We start from the raw sequence: 22,292 nt of genomic DNA, 5'->3' as shown, positions 1-22,292 counted from the left end.
TACAACCACAAAGGCAGCTGCAGGTGTAGCAAGGATTGCAAATGATGCTCTTGAATTACTCAGTTTGGACTCCTGAGCACCCGCCGTCACGCTGCGCTAGGAAGAGATTGAGGTGACCTCTTGGGATATTCAAGCGCAGGGATAAAAACCTTCGTTTCCTCCAAGGGAAGCTCTTGGGCCAAGTGCTGGTGGCTGGCACACAAAGCTGGCAGCGGGTAAAAGGTAAAGGGACCCCTGACCATTAGGTCCAGTTGTGGCCGACTCTGGGGCTGTGGCGCTCATCTCACTTTATTGGCCGAGGGAGCTTCTGGGTCATGTGACCAGCATGACTAAGCTGCTTCTGGCGAACCAGAACAGCGCACGGAAACGCCGTTTACCTTCCCACCGGAGTGGTACCTATTTATCTACTTGCACTTTGACGTGCTTTCAAACTGCTAGGTTGGCAGGAGCAGGGACCGAGCAACGGGAGCTCACCCCGTCACGGGGATTCGAACCGCCAACCTTCTGGCAAGTCCTAGGCTCTGTGGTTTAATACAAAGCTGGTAGTGGTTAGGGCTCTGCAATGCAGTCTCCATTTCCCCCTTCCTTGCCACCCACATGAAATTAGGGTGGGGTGTGTGTGTTCTAAATATCTAGTGAATGGAGAGTTGGCTCACAAGCACCTAAACATCATTATAGCAATCACAAATTGGGGGAAGCCAAGAAATCGAAACTTTGTGTACCATACTTTGGGGCTGCTGATTTTGTAACATTACACTGCTGATAAACGGTTTTCCCCCCAGATGAGATCTGGACCTCAATTTTTCACTAGATTCCAGCGAGGACAACGTGTAAAGAATCTTAACAACTCCTACAAGTGTTTATTCAGAGGTATGGAGTTTGGTGCATAGGGTGGAAACCTTACCTCCACGTCAATTCTAGGTGTACACCCAAAATATAAATATAAATGCATGTAGCACGTAGGTACATTCATTAAGAAGCCATGTAGAGTTTACACTCGCGGCACAATCGAGAGCAAAATCGAGATCTGCCTCTGTGTAATGTGTAAAACGTTCCTAAGTTAACCTGCTCCTCTTGCTCAAGAGCCCTCTGGAAATTCCTGTCACATCTTGCTGCTCCAGAGAAGCGGACACGGAGCAATGGATCCAAACTACAAGAAAGAAGATTCCACCTAAACATTAGGAAGAACTTCCTGACAGTAAGAGCTGTTCGACAGTGGAATTTGCTGCCAAGGAGTGTGGTGGAGTCTCCTTCTTTGGAGGTCTTTAAGCAGATGCTTGACAACCATATGTCAGGAGTGCTCTGATGGTGTTTCCTGCTTGGCAGGGGGTTTGACTCGGCCCTTGTGGTCTCTTCCAACTCTATGATCTTGAAAACAAGACCTGTGAGAAAAGTTACCTTAAAGCTTTTAAAGCTATATGAATCGTCTTTTAACTTACTCAAATGGATTTTCATCAGAGAACAGTTTTAAGAAATAAGTTACTTTATTTAACAGGTTGTTCAAGAGACAAATGCTGTAGCTTTTGGACCAACCACATTAAACATGGAGGTTCCTCAGTCTCTCTCCCCCACCCGCCCCAAGTAATCTCAAAGCAATGTGCCACGGCTGGGAATAAAAACCCCTCCACTGTGCAACCAGAAAGTCATGGCATGTCATGGCTGTTAGCAAGGTTCTGCTTTCTCATTCCTTGCCATGAGTTGCTTTTGCTTTAAAAAAATTTTTTAGAGTGCATCAAGTTTGGGATTGTTTTTAAACAAAATAATTCATGAGAAAGTTTCACCATGACAACTGGGCCGGAACTTTATTGCCTCTGGTCTGTTGGAGGGATTTTTCTAGGTAGTTACAATTTAACTTACAGATTCTGATCACGTGACTGAAATAAAAGCCTTGATTCCCAAATATTTTCATGTAGCAAGGTATTTCTAATTCTACATATTGGTATATATATATATATATAAAAATCAAATATGAGGGTTTGAATTTTGTTTAAGCATTCACTTTTTCTAATATTTGGCAAAAGAAAGTGATTTGTGAAGGGGACGATTACTGCCAAGTTGAAGAGTGGGTTGATTTTATGAATACTATCAACCCAAAAAGGTTCACAACTTTTAATTTAAAAAAAAAAATCAACACACACATACAAATGGGCATAAAGTTTGGGCATTTTTCATTCTCTCGAAGAGCTGGGCATTTACATTCAGAAGCAAGCCAACAATAAGCCAAACATCTCTTGCCACTGGACACAATCCAACCAAGCGCTGATTTGATAGCACACTTCCCACTGAAAAGAAAATTTGACCAGTTTGTGCCTGTTGAACTGAACACTCTTCTTAAAATTCAGAGAGGCGATCACACAAATAACCTTAGTTTCTCTGCTACTTAAGACAGCAATGCTTTATGTAATGCAGTTTTATAATTACACAGTAATTATAAATTGTGTAGTACCAAACTGATGGCAAAATCCATTTTGTTGAAAAGGCCTTAACATTGCAAAAGGAATTATCTTTAAAAAGAAACAAAAAACAGCACAGCATTTATGCCCCAACCTTCTCCACAGGGACAGAGTTAAGTACATCTCATTTGAAGAAAAAAAAGAACACCAAAACACAAAAAATACACAGCATACATACATCAATGACTCATTCTGAAAAAACTGTACCCAAATTTTCTTAAGACCGAAAACAGCACACACACCTTGTAGTTTTCATAATTCAAGTCTCCACTGATATTTACACGAGAGAGAGAAAAGAAAGAATGCAAGCAGTAAAGCAATATATTTGACTTTGCCAACTCTGGCTTCTGAAGAAGGGATTCCCAATTTTTATCTAATGGTTTTCTTAAATTAACACAAGACTGAGCTTTACCAAAAGGGCACAGCTGGGAAAAAGGGAAGCCCCTTTCTCACAACATCATACAGGTTTTAAAAAAGATAAAGCAATTTAATACTCAAGTATTTTCCCTAAAATTATTTAGCATGTGCATACGTGTTTTCTTTCTAATTTTATGGATAAATGAGACAGGACACAATATGGCAAGCTTGAACTTTTCCTTTTTTAAAGGTTAGAAAAGGACTTCTAATATCGGATGGGAAAACAACTCATGTTTCCTCTGCGAAATGATTTCCAGAAAACAGCTTAGTATCGCTCATGAAGTTACATGACATTATAGCCAGAAGGCGTTTCAAGTGCTGCTTTTGCCATGTAAAAACACAAGGACTAAAGCCGTGGCTCAAAAGGAAAAGCCAAACTCTGTGAACTGGACACAAGTGTAGAAGCAGATGAAGTGCAGTGGAAAGGTCCCAGGGGCGCCCACTAACTCTCTCCCATGCCAGATCTCTCCCCATTCCTTTTATTAACCGTGTTTAGTGTGGCACTTGAACCAAGATCAATACTGTAGTCAACTTTAACCAAGGTATGCAAACTAACTCCTTCACTTAAGTTTCAAACTCTATCTTAAAAGCATTGGGGAGATGGGATTGCTACACACGGCTAAAAGCGAAGAGGGGTTCATGAGCCCAAAGCGCACTCCCAGTTTCTCCACCATGGTTAAGCAAAACATTTCTTTCGCCTGACCCAGCCAAAGTTAAGCACCACTAAAGAGTCAACGATACACTTAAGACTCTCCCACTAATAGTGCTTAACCCATATGGCCGGATTATGCTAGTTATACTATGTACTTGCTTGGGAAAGATAAACTTGTGAACCCAGCAAGTCTGGAGCTCACACAAAGGCTTCACTTAAGCAGGAGAAGCAATAACCTCGCGCAGGGATTTCTGTGGCCACGATTGCAAAAATGAATTGAGGCGTTCCTGCTTGCTCAAGGTGTCTATGTGCTAGAGCCTGGCAGAACTTTTGCTCGGAGTAGGGATCCCTCTGTTTTGACAACCACAGCGATTTGCGGTTAATACGGTAAGTTGCCTGTCACCGATGAAGGACGTGGACCATAATGTCAGTACCGCTAACATCATAAAAATTTTGTATTAATGGCTCAAACCATCAAGTATAGAAGAAAATGCGTATCACACTCATTGTTATACCCACGATCAAAAACCTCTGTTGGCCCTAATCAAGGACTCTATGTATTGTGTAGCAAACATTATAAATTCAGTACTGTATTCAAGTTTTAACATTTCAGTAGAAGTTAATGGGGGCGGGAAAGATTTCCTGGACAAAGAGATGCTACAAAAAAAATTATTGGGTAACTAAGAGCAGTTGTGAGCAACTTATCACCCACATTCTAGGATGAATCCTGCTGGTCTTTCTATCGGAAAACCCGACCCCCCTCTTGGAAGTTAGAAATAACATGACCCATGATACTTCGCCCCAAGGATTGAGGGGTAATGGTAAGTGCCCCAATTCCCTGAAGAAGGTGGACACCCCTGCCGCCCTGGAATGGTGTCATCCAAGTTAGCTGCAAGACAGTCTACTGAGGGCGTGGTGGTGGAGAGGGTATCACTAATTTAGGTGGGCACAGGTATTCCAGGTCCTACCTCTTTCTCTCTGCATGCATGGCATTGCAAAGAAACGCGGTGGTCAAGGCTGGAGTGCTGGCAGACAAGGGAAGCCACCAAGTGTTGGCAGGGGGGACAGCAAGAAGAGGCAGAGACTTAGCAAGATTCACATGGCCCAGCTACTGAGGATCGGGGCCCTAAAGGATGGTTCACCTTTCAACATTAGGCACCCAGTGTTTCCGACTAGATTATTAAAATATGGATACTGTTGAGCGCCGTATCTGTCCTGCGTTTCAGCAGCGTTCACTGTTACACACAACGGAACTTCAGTCAAGCACCTACATAGATGGATAGCCCGATATTGGCGGGCAGAAAAGCCCAGACCTTTTGCCAGGGTATCTTTGACATTTGCTTTAGAACAAAGCAAAGAAACCCCTTGCCACTCACATAGACAATAGCTGTGAACGGACCGTACGGAACCAGATCCAACGAATCACTCTTTTAGGATATTCTCAGCAAAGTCTTTGCAGCTAGCCCAAAGATGTGCTGCTTGAAGCTTTTCTGAAACAGACTGCGATGCTGATCTGTGAAATTATTACGTCAAAAGATTTTGCTTGGTGAGGACAGCATGTGCCTTTAGGAGGAACAAGAAATTAAAAAAAAAAATCCAAAAAGCATTTTAAGATTTATGGAAAGGATTAGGGTGCTTCATTTTTTAAAAAAGAAAAAGAATGATATCCACAATGCTGGAGTTTTCAAGTGGGCAAGGCTGGCCCAGGCTAGATGAGAAGCCCAAACCACCCATCGTCTGATATGGTCCAAAGTAGATCCTTAAAGGTTTGACTCAACCCCCAGCCTTTATTTCTTGAGGATTGGTCTTCAGTCCTGTTCAGTCAGTCAGCAGAAATTGACTGTGCAATTTTCCCCCATGTTGTTTATTTTGTACAGACTATGTACATTCTAGAAGGTTCATTTAGCACTACACTGTCGTACTTTTTATTCCAGCAATTTGAGGGCGTGCAAATTCCACGAAGTCGTCAATAAGAACAGGCCATGCCCCTGGAAGGAAAGAGGGAGAGGGGTGGAATTATTAAGCTTGCAGAATGCCTTATCTGAAGAGTTGGGGACTATAATTTGCCCCCCTAGCTGCTACAAGAAAATGTCACCAGAAAATATTTAGCACTTTATGCGTTCCAAGCTCTTCACGTGCATTGTGACCTCAGAACAGCCCTTCAATTTTGGCCAGAATTTTTATTTTCATCATTTAATAATAATTAAAGAATCTTAATTTTTTTAATCCTGGGACAGCCACTCTTTGGACACAAACTTTTTAAAAAGTGAGAGCAATTAGTCAGAAAACTTTATACAAGGTTCTATAAGATGGAATGCTAAGTTTTTTTCTTGGATATGCTAATTTTGGGATTTTTTTTATACAATTTAAAAAAGAAAAGAAAGATTAGTATTCACAGAGCCACACACAGCAGCACCCTGCTGCAGAAGGAGATCTTTGGATCAAGCAATGGGCCAGCAGGGTTATATTTAAAAAGCTTTGAAATGTGGGCAGAGTGCCTTTTGCTCCCCGCCATGCAAGTGCAGCCTTACCCCTGCACAGCACAAAAGAGAAGTTTACAAGGCTTGTTCCCCCCTTGTTTTCTGCACTCCTCTTTATAGAGATGCTCCAAGCCTCTCTATCTGATCCATGAGAGTCTCTCCAAACCACCACCCATTGTCCTACTTTGCTTCTTTCATGGGGTGTTACTCGTGGCTGGATTGTGTTCTGAAAATGCCACGTTTGCCTGGCCAGAGGGGAGAGCATGTGCAGGAGCTTGCCCACTATATGAAGGTACAGTTCACCTTCATTGTTCCATCTGCATCTACATCTGGTCCCACCCACTACTGCCAAATGGCCCCTGGAAGGAAGGTGGCTAAGAAGGAAAGGCAGCCCTCAAACTGAACAAGATCCCCCACCCCTGCTGTACACAGCTAAGAACTGTCTTTCGCCCCGCCATCTTGGTTTTTCCCTCATGCAGAAACAGGCAGCTCCTCGTTCGCACCCAAGGGACGTGAAGAGAGCGAGTCTGGGGAGCTGAGCAAAACATTCGAGGGCAGGCAGAAAGGGAAGTCACACATGGTTGCTACTTCAGCCAATCAGACACGGAGGTGTGGCAGATTGAGTGGTGCGGGGGCCAACCTGGCAACCCAACTGAGCAGCGTAAGAGGAGAAGCAACTCAATAGTGGAAACAACAACAGGTGTTCCTTGCTGTGGAGAGGCTGGCTTGCGTGGTCACTATGAGGATGACAATGACTAGAGTTCTTCAAGTCCTGGATTCAGCTCGGTATACGCAAGAAATGAGCGGCTTTACTTTTCCAGAAACTGTTTTAATACCCACTGTGCCCCTTGTGATATCAGGGATTTCCAACAAATTGAAAATTATAGTAGGAGGGGAAGCCAACAGGAAAATACAGAAGGTCCAGGGCAAAAGCAGGATCACTTAGGGAGAGAAGCTTCTTGGGGACAGAGCACTCCACACAGGCCAAAGTGCCCCAAGAGGAACAAACAGCAACTTTACCTTCCTCGTCATAATTCGACATATCATCTGCGATCATCGCGCTGAAGTCTAGAAGAAGGTTCCAAGTGTCCTTTGGTATAGATCTTTTATGATGTTCCTGTTTTGAGGGAAATCAGAGTGTGAAAAGCATTAGCTACACATGACAACCCTGGAAGGGCCAGAGGAAAGGCTTTGTCTAATGCAAGAGCGTGCAGAATGTCCCAGCTTCAATCTCCAGCTGAGAGGCCCTTAGGACTGGCTATGAATCCTGTTCATAGGGAGCTACTGCCAATAAGAACAGACTGGGCTAGTGGCTCAAGATACAAAACCTGCAGCACCACTGCATGTTCACATATGACCTGTGAAGTCAAACACAGCCCACCAACCAGGCCTGTTTTTGCAGCAAAGCCAGTCAGGTGCCTTACACAGCTGCAAGTCCCACAGGCTTTAGAACCATGATGGGTCGGGGGGGAACCCCCAAAATAATTCTGTAAGAGATATCCAAAATAATCCTTTTTTAAAAGAATGCCATTTGGGATCTCTGCTTTTGGTTGTCATCCCAACACCCTCTTTCTTCGAGTTTTAAAATCAAAAAAGGTTTTGGGGCAAGGAAAGCTGCCGGTTATCTACAGTGTGGATTTGGGATGTGGGCCACTAGCTGCTGACCAATGCCACGTGTGGCAAAGATTGTTGATCTGGGTCCCGTAGGGAAGAGTCAGGCTGCAGAACCTCCCAGAACTCGGCACTTAGTCATTACTAATGAGGCAATCCATACTTGCGCTTACCAATAAAAATTTGTTCCACAAGTCTAGGAATTTAAATCGTCCATGAAGTACTAAATTCCAGTAGGCGATGGCCATTTCTAAGTCTGCAACATTAAAGAAAACGGGTAATTAAATGAGTAATTGAGGCTTTCCCCCTCCCCGCTTGTCCAGACACACCTGTTCGGGAACTGCACAGTAAAAGTGAGGGTTGCAAAGAACACTCTCTTAGTACAGTAACACTTAAGAGTGTTTCGGGATCTTGGGCTGGGGAATGAGTGGTTCTCCAGATGTGGTTGGGCTCCAATTCCTGTTTGTCCCAGCCAGCCTGGCCAATGGTCAGGGATGATGGAAGTCGTAGTCCAGCCACATCCGGAAGGCCCAAGGCTTCCCAGTCATGATCCTGGGTATCCGCACTTTCCTCAAGATATTAAAGGCAGCGTGCAGGCAGGAGTTTGCCCATGTTCAATGCGGCATCACCTTCTCCCTCCCTCCCCCTGGGCAGCTTTGCACGCTGTGACAAAGATTGCTTCCTAAACTATAAAGGGTAAAGGGACCCCTGACCATTAGGTCCAGCCATGACCGACTCTGGGGTTGCGGCGCTCATCGCGCTTTATTGGCTGAGGGAGCCAACATACAGCTTCCGGGTTATGTGGCCAGCATGACAAAGCCGCTTCTGGCGAACCAGAGCAGCGCACGGAAGCGCCGTTTACCTTCCCGCCAGAGCAGTACCTATTTATCTACTTGCACTTTGACGTTCTTTCGAACTGCTAGGTTGGCAGGAGCAGGGACTGAGCAATGGGAGCTCACCCCGTCACGGGGATTCGAACCGCCGACCTTCTGATCAGCAAGTCCTAGGCTCTGTGGTTTAACCCACAGCGCCACCTGCGTCCCTCCTGAACTATACCAAGTTTCAAATACAGCTTATTTGTTATAATTCTTACAATTCCCTGTCAATTGAAAATGCTTTTGGGAAAAGAGAACTTAGAAACACGACTGAACGCACCAAACTTATCGGCAGTCCTCCAGTGCGCAAGCATGCCAAAGTATCAGGACACTTTTCCAAGAAGATACGTTTGCTTAGGGAAGCGTACTGTGGTAATCTCAATGTGTAAACACCACTTTGGAGGCAAGGGGTGTTTTCTCTCATCACAATCAGCTGTAGCCCAATATGGACCCTGACTTGGATCACTCACTTCTGTACAATGAAATATTGGCATACATACCTAAACCTTTTTGTCCCGGATTCTTTGCGAAGTTGAAGGTAAACTGATAAAAATCCTTAAATCTTCCTGGCTCTTTCAATTCTTGTTCCATTTTTGGAAGCTGGGCCTTTAGTTTTTCTATGCTGTCACATCTGTTGTTGGGTTTATTGGTTTGGTTTAAAAAACAAACAAACACAAAAGTTTATCTGTGCATTAGTTTAGGATCATGTTCTAAATACTTTGTAAAATGGCATTACTAAATAGTTGCTTTAACACAAAAAAAGTAATGTCACATATATATATAGTCCGATCATTCCTGAAGCTCTCTTTTCTATTAAGCGGTGCTGAAAATACATTATCACCAACACATTTGTGGAACTTTCCTGGGAGGCAGAGGCTGGGGCCACCTCTCCAAGAAATACAAGAAACCCCCTTTGGGCACCAGCTCCTCTTCTGTTCAAATCTATGGATACGATTACAGCGGCAAACACCATCAAAGAAGAATTAAGCAAAATACCACAGCTGGGAAGAGGCAACATTTGAAAACAGGCTGTTTAATCTCAACAATCTGGCAGATGGTGAGTTGTTCTTGTGAACAGGCAAGGTCTCAAAGAAATGCATGATCATGAGCGCAAAGAATTCCATGCTCAAATACACCATCTGTGCTCCCTCATACCTCAATCGAACCTTGCATCGACATGCTTATTGGCATTTAGAAGACAAAACACTGAGCAAATGTATGTATCAGATAGTCTGAATGCCTTGTAGCTGAAATTTGCATGGAGCATTTTGTTTTAAATTTCAGCGTATGGCCCTGACCTATATTGTTACTGAGTTGAAAGTAGCTGTATGTATGATTTCCTAGGAGCTTCATGGGGACTGAGGGAGCTGCCAGGAGCCCTTTGCATGGCATTGAAAGGAGCCCAGAGATGCTATGGCAAAGCTGCACCTGAGGCTGGCACTGGGAAATCAAGTGTGTGTGTGTGAAATAAATTGTGTTCATTCAGAGACACAAATACATAATACACATTCCTCCACCAGATAAGAGTTTGAATGGCTCTTCCCGAGTTATGTAAGATTCTGCTTCAAGCATGGAAGTACAAACCTTTCCATGCACAGAATAGCATGGCCCGCCTACTTTCATAGAGTTGTTGAGCACTTACCCTAGTTCTGTCATCCCATCCATGAATTCCGTTTTTAAAAATTCACATTGCGTCGCAGCTCTGAACTTCCAGGCAATGATCAATACACTAATACTGGCAGGGTCAAGCGCAAGGTCATCACAAAACTGCTGTATGCCATCTATGCCAATTTTATTCTCATCTTGAGGATCTTGGAGTATAAGAGAGAAACAAAATAAAATGAATGGAAGTCTCCGTCTTTTTGAAACCATTTCTAATAAAAGGTATGGCGGCCAAGCACTCGTTCAAGAACTGCTTCCTAAGGCCATTAAATGCTGTCAGCTGCTACATAGCATTCACTTTTATGCGCTGTTTTAAGTGTGTTCCCTCTGCAAACCTCATCTTACCTGCAATCACAATTGCATTGGAAGGTGGGTCACTTATTCCCATTTCAAGAAAGAGAGCATGACTCAACTCAATGTGCTCCCTGAAGGACTGGATTTTACCTCTGTGAAGAGGAGTTAAAATGCAGTCCAGGACAAAAGATTCTCGGGAGAAGGAAAAGGAAGGCTTTCCTGTGTCTCAGGGTTGATGAGATGGCTTGACAAATGATTGCCTGGGAGGATGAGAACAAACTGGGCAACCCAGATGCTCTGCCAGTAAGTCTAGCAGCATGACGGCAAGAACAAGCATCTGTGTAGCAATCGGAAGGAAGACCCAGGTCCAGATCTACTTTCAGCCATGACGCTCACCTTAAGACCCTTTAACCATCTATCAGTCTAACCCACCTCACATGGTTGTTGCAAGGATACAATGTAGGATGGTGGGGGAATGTTTCCCACCCTGAGCTGCCTAGAGGAAGGGTAGGATAAAAATATCATAAATAAAGGATAGCCTTTGTTGTAATGCTTGTAGGGCACTGCGTTCTTGGTCTGTTCTGGCCACAGCTGAAACTCAAGTTTCTGGCCTGGATTCCAAATGGAATCTATTGCCAGCAAAATGATGCATTTAACACACCTTTTTAAAAGAAAAAGAAAAACTGCACTGTACTTACCTTTATATCTATTATATAGCTGTTCTAACTTCTTTCTGTCCAATGATCCTTTAACATTTTCTCGTATATACAGTTCAGGATTTTGGAAAAAGTTATCTGTTGCAACATCTAGCTTCCAGTCATTCTGAGACAGGCAGTTCACTGCGGTCTTTTCGCTGGACTGTGTGAAGATCATAAACTGTCGAACTTTATCTTTCTGTGATGACTTCAGCTTGTTCTAGAAAAGTATCAGAAAACACAAGAACAGTGAGATCTCCCGTGTGCTTACCTGAGGAGGAATATCCAACTTCAACCTGTAGCTCAAAAGGGCCACTTTCCTCAAGTGAATAGAGAATTAAGGTGGCCATACAGAAAGTCTACCTGTAGTGTTCAACTCCTTCTAATTAAGAATTTAATTCCAAGCTGAATGGTGCCCAAAGCAGCTCACAAGTTCAACAAACAAGCTATGCAACAGAATCAAGGATAAAACATTGTGTGATGGCTCTCCTTTCTACTTGAGACAACCAGCAACTTGGCTCATGGATGTGTCCCGCTCTTTTGTGATAGGGAGGATGTAGCAGCCACAGAAACACTCATGGCAGATCCTTTAAACCAGTGGTTCTCAACCTGTGGGTCTCCTGATGTTGTTGGACTACAACTCCCATAATCCCTGACCACTGGTCATGCTGGCTAGGAATGATGGGAGTTGTAGTCTGACAACATCAGGGGACCCACAGGTTGAGAACCACGGCTCTAAATGTTCCACAGAAAGCACATTACAGGGCTTAGGAGGGGACAACAGCTGTGACACAAAGAGACACACATGCATCCAAATATGTCAGTTTCCAGGAGAGCGGTTAGAAGGGAAACCTGCACAACAGGTTTCAGCACTACACAGACACTACTGGCAGGTTTCCTATAAACTGTTCTCACACCAAATCCCCCAAACTACTGGCTGAACTTGGGGAAGAAGTGTTGTATAAGAGCTATGTGAGGTTGCAATGAAAATGCAAAAATGCAGGAGCATGCAGGAGGCATATGCGTATGTCCCTTTAGATCACAGCCTATACCTTCCCTGAAGCCTTATTGCTAACAGCCTGCCACAATCTTCAGTATTGCAAATTGTTGGTGTATTTGCTCCATTATCACACAACAATTAATTTGGCTTCCTGACTAATGGAGATTCATAGCCAGTAAACAAGGCCATACGATAGCATCATCTGATGGAGAAACTACACCAAACAGTCACATGATAAAGCAAGTGGTTTCAGACATTACGACTGTGATAAGAATCCACATCTATCTATGGTTACCTATTTCCCCCTGGCTTAAGAAGGCAAGTATAAAAGCCACAAATGGTACAAACAGAATATAGCTTCACTGAATTTCTATTCATGTCTCTCAGCTTATACAAAGATGCTATATTACAAGTTTATTTATAGGCATTCCTATTTTAATTGCTTCTGTACATAAAAAACAATTACAGTGTTTCTATCTTGTATTGTTTGTTTATTTGAAGAGATTCTCCCTTGCTTTTTATCAATAAATATTCAAGGTGGCTAACAAGACAAACATGCATACAACAAAGTATACAAGTTTAATAAACAAACAAACAAGCTTTGCATCCCAGCCACAGCAAATTTAAACAAAGGAAGTTGAAAAATACAATTCCATAATTCTGTCTACACAAATTTTAAAAATGGCAGGTTGTTTACTTTTTCCCTTTGACAAACATGTGATAAGATAAAGGAGCACAACCCACTTGCTGGCTGTTCAGTGAGGCTGGGAACTCAGCCCTCAACAATGGGCGTAAGGCACCTTAGCACAGCTTTAAGGAAGTGACATTTTGGCGTGCTACCTCAACACGCTAAAGGAAACTTCTTGGAGTGGAACTACATATAACAGGTGTGTTGCTGTTAAAAAAAGAAAAAAGGAAGGAAGAAAGAAAGAACCTCCCTGTTAAAGTCTCTCCGCTCCACTCCCCACAATAGTGTTCATCAGCACTTAGCCATGTTGTGATGTCACTGTGTTGTGTATTTCCCAACCCTGTCATTTAAGGGGTGGAGCGCAGGCAGAGAAATGTGTGTACACACACACACACACACATACACACACACACATACACAGTGGTACCTTGGGATGCAAACGGGATCTGTTCCAGAGCCCCATTCGCATCCCGAACGGAACGTAAGACGCGACAGCGTGTCTGCGCGTGTCGCCACTTCTGCGCATGCGTGACATCATTTTGACCATCTGTGCATGCGCGAGTGGCGAAACCCGGAAGTAACGTACTCTGTTACTTCCGGGTCGCCATGGAGCGCGACCCGAAAATACTTATCCTGAAGCGTATTTATCCCGAGGTATGACTGTGTGTGTGTGTGTATAGATATATGTATATGTATGTGTGTGTGTGTGTGTGTGTGTGTGTGTGTGTGTGTATTCTCATTCATATATCTGGGGCCTAATTCACACACTGGCAACCAGTGCAGCTGTTTTAAAATAGGGTTTATATGACATCTAAGAGGAACCCTGGCCAGTAATCTGGTTGCCACATTTTGAACCAGCTAAAGTTTCTAAATTGTTTTCAAGGGCTGCCTGAAGTAAAATGCATTGCAACAGTATAATCCAGAGGTTACCAGAAGGTGCAATAGAGTGGCCAAGTCATCTCTATCCATGAGGGGCAAAAGAGTCAGAGTTGGAAAAAGGCACATCTGAGCCTCCTGTGGCAGTGTTAGATCCAGGAACACCCCCAAGCTACAGATCTGCACCTTTCAGATGACTGCAATCCCATCAAAAATAGGCCATATTTCCATCTTCCACACTCAAGAACTCGGAACGCAGAACAGCACCTCTATTTTTTCAAGATTCAGCTTCAATTTACTGACCCACATTTACTGAAGAACACCAACTTATGATAGCAAGAACAAACTTGGAACCTAATTATATATCCAAACATTTCAAGTCCAGATGACATATCTAATCATTTTCTAGTTCTTTAGCCCAACTATTTATAGAGAGAGGAAGGTGTCCCACACCTCTTGAGAAACTTATTACAGTATAAATATGCCTTGCACAGCTTATATTTAGACTGGATAAGTGCTCCATTGTGTGAGTCTCCTCACAGGAAGTTGGGTGTTGATTTGTGCAAAGGCAATAAATTAGTTTTAAGGAGAAAACATCCTGGGTGTGTGTGCTGTGAGGCCAAAGTTAAATGCACTCAAAGCACCTTGAGTAGTTCAGGAGCCTCGGTACACTCACTGTATTTCCTGAAGAATCTTGCATGATGTTTTCCTGAAGCCTGTGCAATGCCAGTAGTTAGAAGTTCTCAAACCGCTTAACAGGCTAAAGTACCTGAAAGAACCCCAGAAGCCCACTAATCAACTAAATTTATGTAAACTAAATTACCGTGGCTACAATTTTCAAGCAACTTACTATGGAACAATCCCATTAACTTGAAAAAGAATTGGAAAAAAAATTTACCTAGAAAATCATTTTTTAAAATCTATTCCTCTTCTGCTTGCCTTTTAGTAAGGATTTCTAATGGCAAAAAAAAAAAGGTATGGAAACTGAAGCCTTTCAGCATGATGTTTAAAATCTAGCCTAAAAGGTAAATACGGATGTACGGATGACTGCACCTTACAACCCTATTTTAACAAACAGATCTGAAGCTGCCCTGTGATCCTCGGATGAACGGCAGTATTTAAATTTAATAAGTAATAGCAGCAACAACAACAACAACCTGGAAGTAAGAGCTACCAATCTAAATGAGACAGACTCCTAAAGTAAGTGTGCATATGATTGTCATCTTAAAATGCTTTCCCCATGAAATAAGAGGGGATTACATCTGAATAAATATGGTTGATATGGTTTCCTTGCCTCATAAGCAAGAAAAAATGTGTAACACAGAGAAACATAAATGAAATATGCATTCACAAGCAGTCTTGTGGCATTTTAAAGACTAACAGATTTCTATGGTCTTAAGCTTTTGTGAACTGGATCTCATTCCAACAGATGCATAAAAGATTACTCAGCAGTTACCTGAGATTATTCCTCAGATATATATATTATATAGTATGTATCCAATGTTGCCCTTCAATTCATGGAAAGCTTTTTGATTCAGTAAATGTGTGAATGAAAGAGGTAAGAAGGCATTGGGGGGGGAATCCCCCCTTCCCTGTGCTGCCTCTGCATATCCCACTCCTCTAAATAGCATGAACACTGGCACAGGGGGACTGTAAAGAACAGAAGGACAGCATGGGATGCAATCATCCACACACACACACACACACACACACACACACACACACAAACACACACACACACGTCCAAAAGTCATGCTATCCAAGTGACAGCATAGCAACAGGTTTGCAAACTGTTCACAACAGCAGTCAGTGGTGGTACTATTCAATATCTTTCGAGGTGCACTATGCTAATTTAACATCTGGAGTGGGAAGAAAAACTGTAGTCCAGTCAAGCTTAAATCAACCTGAACCGAATTTGCTCATAAACTGTAGTGCATCAATTTCAAACCGGAGCCTCACTTTGGAGTCTTCTGTTGAAATGTGGCGATTTTGAGGTGAGCAATAGATTCTCTCCCACTACTTTCTGAACACTTCCATTTTTCAGTATCGTTTTTCCTTCTGTCTCTATTTTCCCCTTTTTTTGGCATCTACCTGTTTCTTTGACGTGAATAACAAAAAGGCATTAATGAGAGGTGATGGCACATTCACATCACAGGATGAGCAAGCAAGCAACCAAGCCCCTAAGGGGAATTACTGGCGCTAGGTCCTGACACAATACAGGAGCAGAGTTGGCATCTGGGTTCATAGCAGGGCTCAGCCCCTTTGTCTGAGCTTCTATCAGGCGGCCCAGTTGTTGCAAGCGAGCAACCGCTGGGTTATGGAGCTGTCCATTGGCAAAATGGGCCTTTCCATAGGTCATTTATGTCACTCTGAAGCAGTTTTTGGCTGGGGGTCGCAGAGGGCAACATGCACATTTCCTCCACTTTCTCTTCCAGGTCCTGTCCTGTAGTGAGCGGCAACTCCTGGGCACCAGCCTCATGGCGTGCTGCAGATTTAACAATGCCTGCCACAAGGCAGAGCTGGAGGACAAAGTGCCAGGATGCCACCCCTACTGCCAGTTAAGGACAGCCACCATGCAGCTGCTGCTGCTGCCCACGGACGCTTTCGCAGGGTTTAAAACTGTCTTTTGAGGCGCCACGAGGCACTTGGGGGGAGCTTCTGCTGAAACCAGGCTAACCCCAGCTAACCCTCTCTGGAGTACCCGCCTGCTTGCATGCACACGTGCACACACACACACCACAACAAAAGAGGTGTCTGCACAAAACGCAACTGCAAACAGAGATAGGTGCAGCATGCAAAGAGAGAGGGAGAGAGAGATGCTTCCCCCAGGTTGGAGAGAGAGATAGAGGGAAAAGGAAAAAGAAAAAAACGAAACAAGGAAGAGGAGGCCCAGGCACCCAAGATCAAGCAGCACCCATATGCCCAGGGGTTTTTTTCTCCCCCTACCAGTTACCCCACTAGTCCTCCAAGGTGTTTTTTTTTGGGGGGGGGGAGAAGAGAAAAATAACCCTAAACCTTCCTGACACATCATATACAGAAACCCCTGAAGCCCAGCCACACGCAAACCCTTTGGAGCCCCTCCATACACCCCAACGGGGCACCCCCAAATCCCCCCACCCACCCCCACTTCAGCTCCCTGAGGGGGGTGGGGGGTGGATTTCCACACAAGGGCCCACCCCCAGCCTCTATATCTCAAAGCCCCCCACCCTCTCAGCATAGGCGGCTTGTGGGAACTGGGTGAGGGCCGGGCTGCTTCTCACCGGCGCCGAGGCCGCCCCCCCAACCCTTGCACCCCCCCCCCGACTGTCTCTCTCTCTCTCCCCCCCCCCCACCCCCGACTAGGCCCCGCGTTGCCAGGCGATGGCGGCGCTTCCTCCCTCCGCCCGCTCTCCCTCCCTGCCGGGGCCGAAGGGCCTCACCATGGTGGGGGCTGCGCGCGGGCCTCTCTCCCCTCCCGGGCCGGCTGAGGCGGACACTGAGGAGGCGGGAGGAGGGTCGGTGGCGGCGGCGGCGGCGGCGGCTCCCGGGGCTCCTCCTCGCGGGCCCTGCCTTCCGCCGCCGACCCGCTCATGCGCACTGCGGCGGGGCCGCCCCGGGCCGAGACCGACCGGTGTGAGGAGAGCGAGAACGGCGCCCGGCCGGCCGGGGATCCGGCGAGGCGAGGCGCGAGGGGGGGGGGATAGGCCGTGGGGGCTTCTTCTCCTCACGCGCGAGGAAGCCTCTGAGGCGCCTCTGAGGGAGGCTCTTTTTTGGGGGGGCAAGAGATCATGACACCCCCACCCCATACATTTAGGGGCCTGAAATAAGGTGGGCGGAGTTTGGGGTCTCCCGGGGTGACAGCGAGAGCTCAGTGGGGTGACCTATGTGGGGAAAGGGCAGAGGGAGGCCTGATGGAGCTGCTCGCCCCTCTGTCTTCGGGGGGCGGGCGAATCCCAATGGGGGGGGGAGCATTTTCAAAATGATCGAAAAACATCGAAAGTAAACCCCCACGAAAGCTTGCTCCCCATAATGGCCTCTTTTTGGGGGGGGTATTTTTACCTGTGATTTCTCCCCCCCCCCAAAAAAAAGTTCAACAACTTTAGGGGGCAATCTCCCCCCCCAAAAAAGGGGGAAGCCAACCCAAGCATCCAAATTAGAAAGAATAATCTGTGCACATGGTTAAAGATTTCAAGAGAGAACAATTTTGGGGGGGAGGAGTTAAAGGGGAGGGAGGAAGGGGGGGAAATAGGAAAGTAGGGACAAAAGAAAATTAGGATAGATAAAAGAATATACTGTTGTGCATAACTAATAGGAGGATTTTGATGTATCTTATAGTTAGATTTTCACTTAATTTTCTTTTTGTAAATTATTCAATGTCCCTGGAGGAAAGTGTGATTATAAAGAATAACCCCCCCCCCTCAAAAAAAGCAGCAGCTTTGGCTGCCTCCCCCTTAACAAAAATCTTGGCTACGCCCCTGCAAAACCCCCAAGCCAATTTGAGTCTTGCCTCTTATCACAGGGGCTCTTTAAGGGGGGGAGAGAGATTTGGTCCTTTTCCTCCCCCTCCTTCGGATGGGCCACACCTGAGATGGAGACCCCCTAAGGGGCAAAGGTGAGCAGGGTCACTCCTTCACACCCCTCTTCTAGCTAATGATGCCTTCCCTGACCTGTGAATGAGGATCATGATCTTGTAGAGCAGGGGTCTGCAACCTTTTTCAGTCGTGGGCAGGTCCACCGTCCCTCAAATAACCCAGAGATGCGTCTTAAATAAAAGGACATATTCTACTCATGTAAACACACGCTGATTCCCGGACCATCTGCAAGCCAGAGTGAGAAAGTGATTGGGCCGCATCCGGCCCACGGGCCTTAGGTTGCCTACCCCTGCCGTAGGGAGCACTGAGACACTTGGGCTTTAATGAGGTGGTTCATAAGGAAAAGGAAGAAAACTGGTATCCTTGTGTATATGCTTGTATGGTGTGCGCCTGTTTGGTGTGGCCGAAACAGGATTTTTATAAACGCCAGAGAGCCAGCATGGTGAAATAGGAGGAGAACCTTGGACGCAGGAGAGCTTTGGACTTTGGCTCAGGAGATCCAGGATCAAATCCCTGCTTAGCCATGAAACTCACTAGATGGTATTGGGCTATAGTTGCATATGCCCCACCTAACCCACATCACAGGGTCATCGTGGAGAGAAAACAGGGCAACCCCAATGTACCCCCACCCCACAATTCCCAAGGTTGGGATAGATCTGTGATGGCAGTGATCACAGCAGATTCTGGTTTGATGGGAGTGAAAACACCTATATTGTGTGAAGAAAGCAGTGGGGGGGGGGGGAGGAATGTCCCATGGGGAAGATAGTACTGGGGGGAAATCTCACCTTCCTCTCCCTCCAGATTGACTAAAATTGCAATTGCCTTTCACACACAAACTCCAGTGGGCAGAGAGAAGGGGATTGGGTAAACAACAGAATCACACAGTTCACTGTGACTGACCACCTACTGGGAAAGAGACCTTCTCCATAGTGGCGCCTGCCCTGTGGAACGCCCTCCTAGCAGACGTCAAGGCAATAAGCAACTATTTTACTTTTAAAAGACAACTGAAGGTGGCCCTGTTTAGGGAAGTTTTAAATGTTTGATGATGTATTGTTTTTAATATTCGGTTGGAAGCCGCCCAGAGTGGCTGGGGAAACCCAGCCAGATGGGCAGGATATAAATAATAAATTATTATTATTACAGTGGTGCCTCGCAAGACGAAATTAATTCGTTCTGCGAGTTTTTTCGTCTTGCGAGTTTTTTCGTCTTGCGAAGCACGGTTTCAATTTTTTCAAAATCATCTTCAAAAACCTCAAAAAAGGCTACCACACCGCGTGCTATGAGTTGCTCCCCAAAGTCAAGTCGCAACTGCACCTCTTCAAGCAATGCACCCTGTATTACTGTAACGGTTTTAAGAAAAAGGAAACAAACTTGAAAGACGTTTCCGTCTTGCGAAGCAAGCCCACAGGGAAATTCGTCTCGCGAAGCAACTCAAAAAACGAAAAACTCTTTCATCTTGCGAGTTTTTCGTCTTGAGAGGCATTCGTCTTGCGAGGTACCACTGTATTATCATCATCACCATCATCATCCTTGAAGTTGTAGGTTGCTCACAATGCTATAATCTCCCAACATTTGCAAAATGATGTATGCTGTTGTTTGGTGTCCCCTGAGACCCTTTCCAATTCTCTTTATTTGATGATCTTTCAAAAATACATGTATATTATGTTGGGGTGATAATTCCTAAATCCAACTATCTGGATTAGTGCCCTGTTTTTCCTGGCAAGTCCAGCTCTTCCCACCTCTTGTATCCATCTCCTTTTGCTCAAGAGTGCGATATGGGAGCTCCAAAGCAAGAGAAAAGAATTATTTATACATACTCCCAACTTTGTCTCCCAACTCCTCCAAGGTGTTTCAGTTCAAAGCCTCTATTTCCCCTCAAATAGTGGCCAAGCTTTCAAAAACAATCACAAATGTTAATTCTAACAAAGGTGATACCCTATATTTTGGAATGTGTTTTCTTTTCCTATGAACCAACATGGCTATTTGCATATTTTCATATTTCCCAAAAGCCAGGGAGGGGAAAAGATGCAGGACTGACCAGGCAACTAGGAAAGAGAAATAGTTTCTACTCTGGAAGCATCATGCAGCCCAATCCTTTGCGGTTTTCAATGAGCTTCGGCTAGATTGTATTTAACAACTCACCATCTTGCAACTAGGAATTTCACACAGGTGACTGATGGGCCTATCCATATATACCGTATTTTTCGCTCTATAACACGCACCCGACCATAACACGCGCATAGTTTTTAGAGGAGCAAAATCCGTAGGCATGCCACCCGTACGCATTCCCTCCATAACACGCACAGACATTTCCCCTTACTTTCTAGGAGGAAAAAAGTGAGTGTTATGGTGCAAAAAATATGGTATATATTTATAAACCTGCTAAGGGGCTAGTACCTTGCACTTCCGTATTGGTTGTGAGTGAGATTCCTCCAGCTATGCAGCCAGCATGGAGAGATGCTACTGCAGCTTTTTTAACAAGGCACACCTAACATTACACACGATCAGGCAATAAGTCTGGATTAATGCCCTATTTTTCCTGGCAAGTCCTGCTTGTGACACAATGTGGATTGTGTCAGCTACTGGGGAGCCTGAAGGATCTTGGCTTGGATGTGTGTGGTTCCTGGTACCTCTATGACTCAATAAACAAGAACAATTAGTGCAGAACCTACTACTATACTTAATCAAGACTTCATTGAAGCTTTCCCTGATCTTGCCAGTCCCCTGCCTGGCATTACTGTAAATTGTCATTTCTGATAAACTACTCAGCACGCAAAATTGTTTTGTTTGTTTTTTGATCTGATTTATCCTTCCAAGGCACAGTCTCCAATGTGTTGAGAAAGCAGACAAAGGTAACTGGAACTCAGGGTGGTTGTGCTATGAAATTGATTGGGAATAGATTTGGGTAGAAGCCAAATAAAGTACTTCTTCCCACAACGTGCAATTAATTCGCGAAATTCACCCACTGGCCTGGAAAAGGCATGAGACAAATTCACGCATGATAGTTCTGTCAGTGGCTATTAGCCACAACGGCAATACAGAAGTGACAAGTTCAGAGGCAATGCGCAGCTGGGTACCACTTGCCAAAGAGGGGCAGCAGAAAACACTGCTAACCTTCAAGCCCTGCTTCCGAGTTTCACTGGTTCACCGATTCATCATACGGCAAATCTACAATTGCAGCTTCAGTTGATGGATAATTAAATTGTTCAAAGCTTACAAACCTACAAAACAATGTAGGAAAATGCTGATGCAACTTTTCTCTTCCTGTTTACTCCTAATAGTATGACGACTTTGAAGTGGCAATTAGTTTACACATATCAGGGTTTTGAGGTTACAGGTCAAGGGTGTCCCAGCTGTGTGGCCTGAATCTCTGACCCAATTATTCTTCCCGATTGCTTCAAGGCATTGCTACCTAATTATCCTTCAGGTGTAAACAGAGGCAGAGGCAGTGGCCCGTTCACACTAAAACAGGGCTGGGGAACCTTTGGTCCTCCAGCTGTAGCTGAACAACTCCCATCACCCCTGATCATTGGCTATAAGGGTTGGTCCTGGTAGTAACCAGTCTGGCCACATCTGGAGGGCCATAGATTCCCGCCTGTGCTGAACAAGTTTGGCATGATGAGAATAAATTATGTTACCATCACACACTCCCCTCTCTTACTCCCACATTGCCACGAGACCTATGGAAGCATTCACTTCCATTTTTGATTTAAGCACAGCTTGTTGGACAGTCAACCCAACAAATTGTGATCAATCTTAACTATGGTTTGTTGTGGGGTGCTAACTACGCTCCACATGTGATTGGTGGATTAAGGGGCTCCATGTGGGCCTTCTTAGCAGCTGCTCCCAGACTGTGGAACTCCCTCCCTAGAGAAGCTAGACTGGCTCGCTCCTCCTCTTTACGCCAGTGGGGGAAGACTTTTTTTTTTGTTGCAACAGGCTTTTGGGAATTGACTGCTTTTAATGAAAGGGCTGGTGTCGTGCTGCTTCTATTGTAATTATTTGTATGGTTTTAACA

At 44.9% G+C, this 22,292-nt stretch overlaps 1 protein-coding gene across 1 annotated transcript; it reads right to left on the bottom strand.

Annotated features, from left to right (window-relative positions):
* Positions 1 to 1,775: 1,775 nt before the first annotated feature.
* Positions 1,776 to 17,289, bottom strand: DCUN1D1 (defective in cullin neddylation 1 domain containing 1). Its single transcript, XM_081191087.1, is given in 9 exon segments — positions 1,776 to 5,510; positions 7,023 to 7,119; positions 7,787 to 7,869; positions 8,989 to 9,119; positions 10,131 to 10,299; positions 11,143 to 11,359; positions 17,123 to 17,144; positions 17,146 to 17,198; positions 17,200 to 17,289. Coding segments are annotated over 9 exon segments (927 nt in total). The 5' UTR covers positions 17,275 to 17,289; the 3' UTR covers positions 1,776 to 5,430.
* Positions 17,290 to 22,292: the final 5,003 nt, after the last annotated feature.

This window comes from Podarcis bocagei, assembly GCF_964188305.1.
Source record: "Podarcis bocagei genome assembly, chromosome: 4".
Lineage (NCBI taxonomy): Eukaryota > Metazoa > Chordata > Lepidosauria > Squamata > Lacertidae > Podarcis > Podarcis bocagei.
This window is presented reverse-complemented; position numbering and strand designations above follow the sequence as displayed.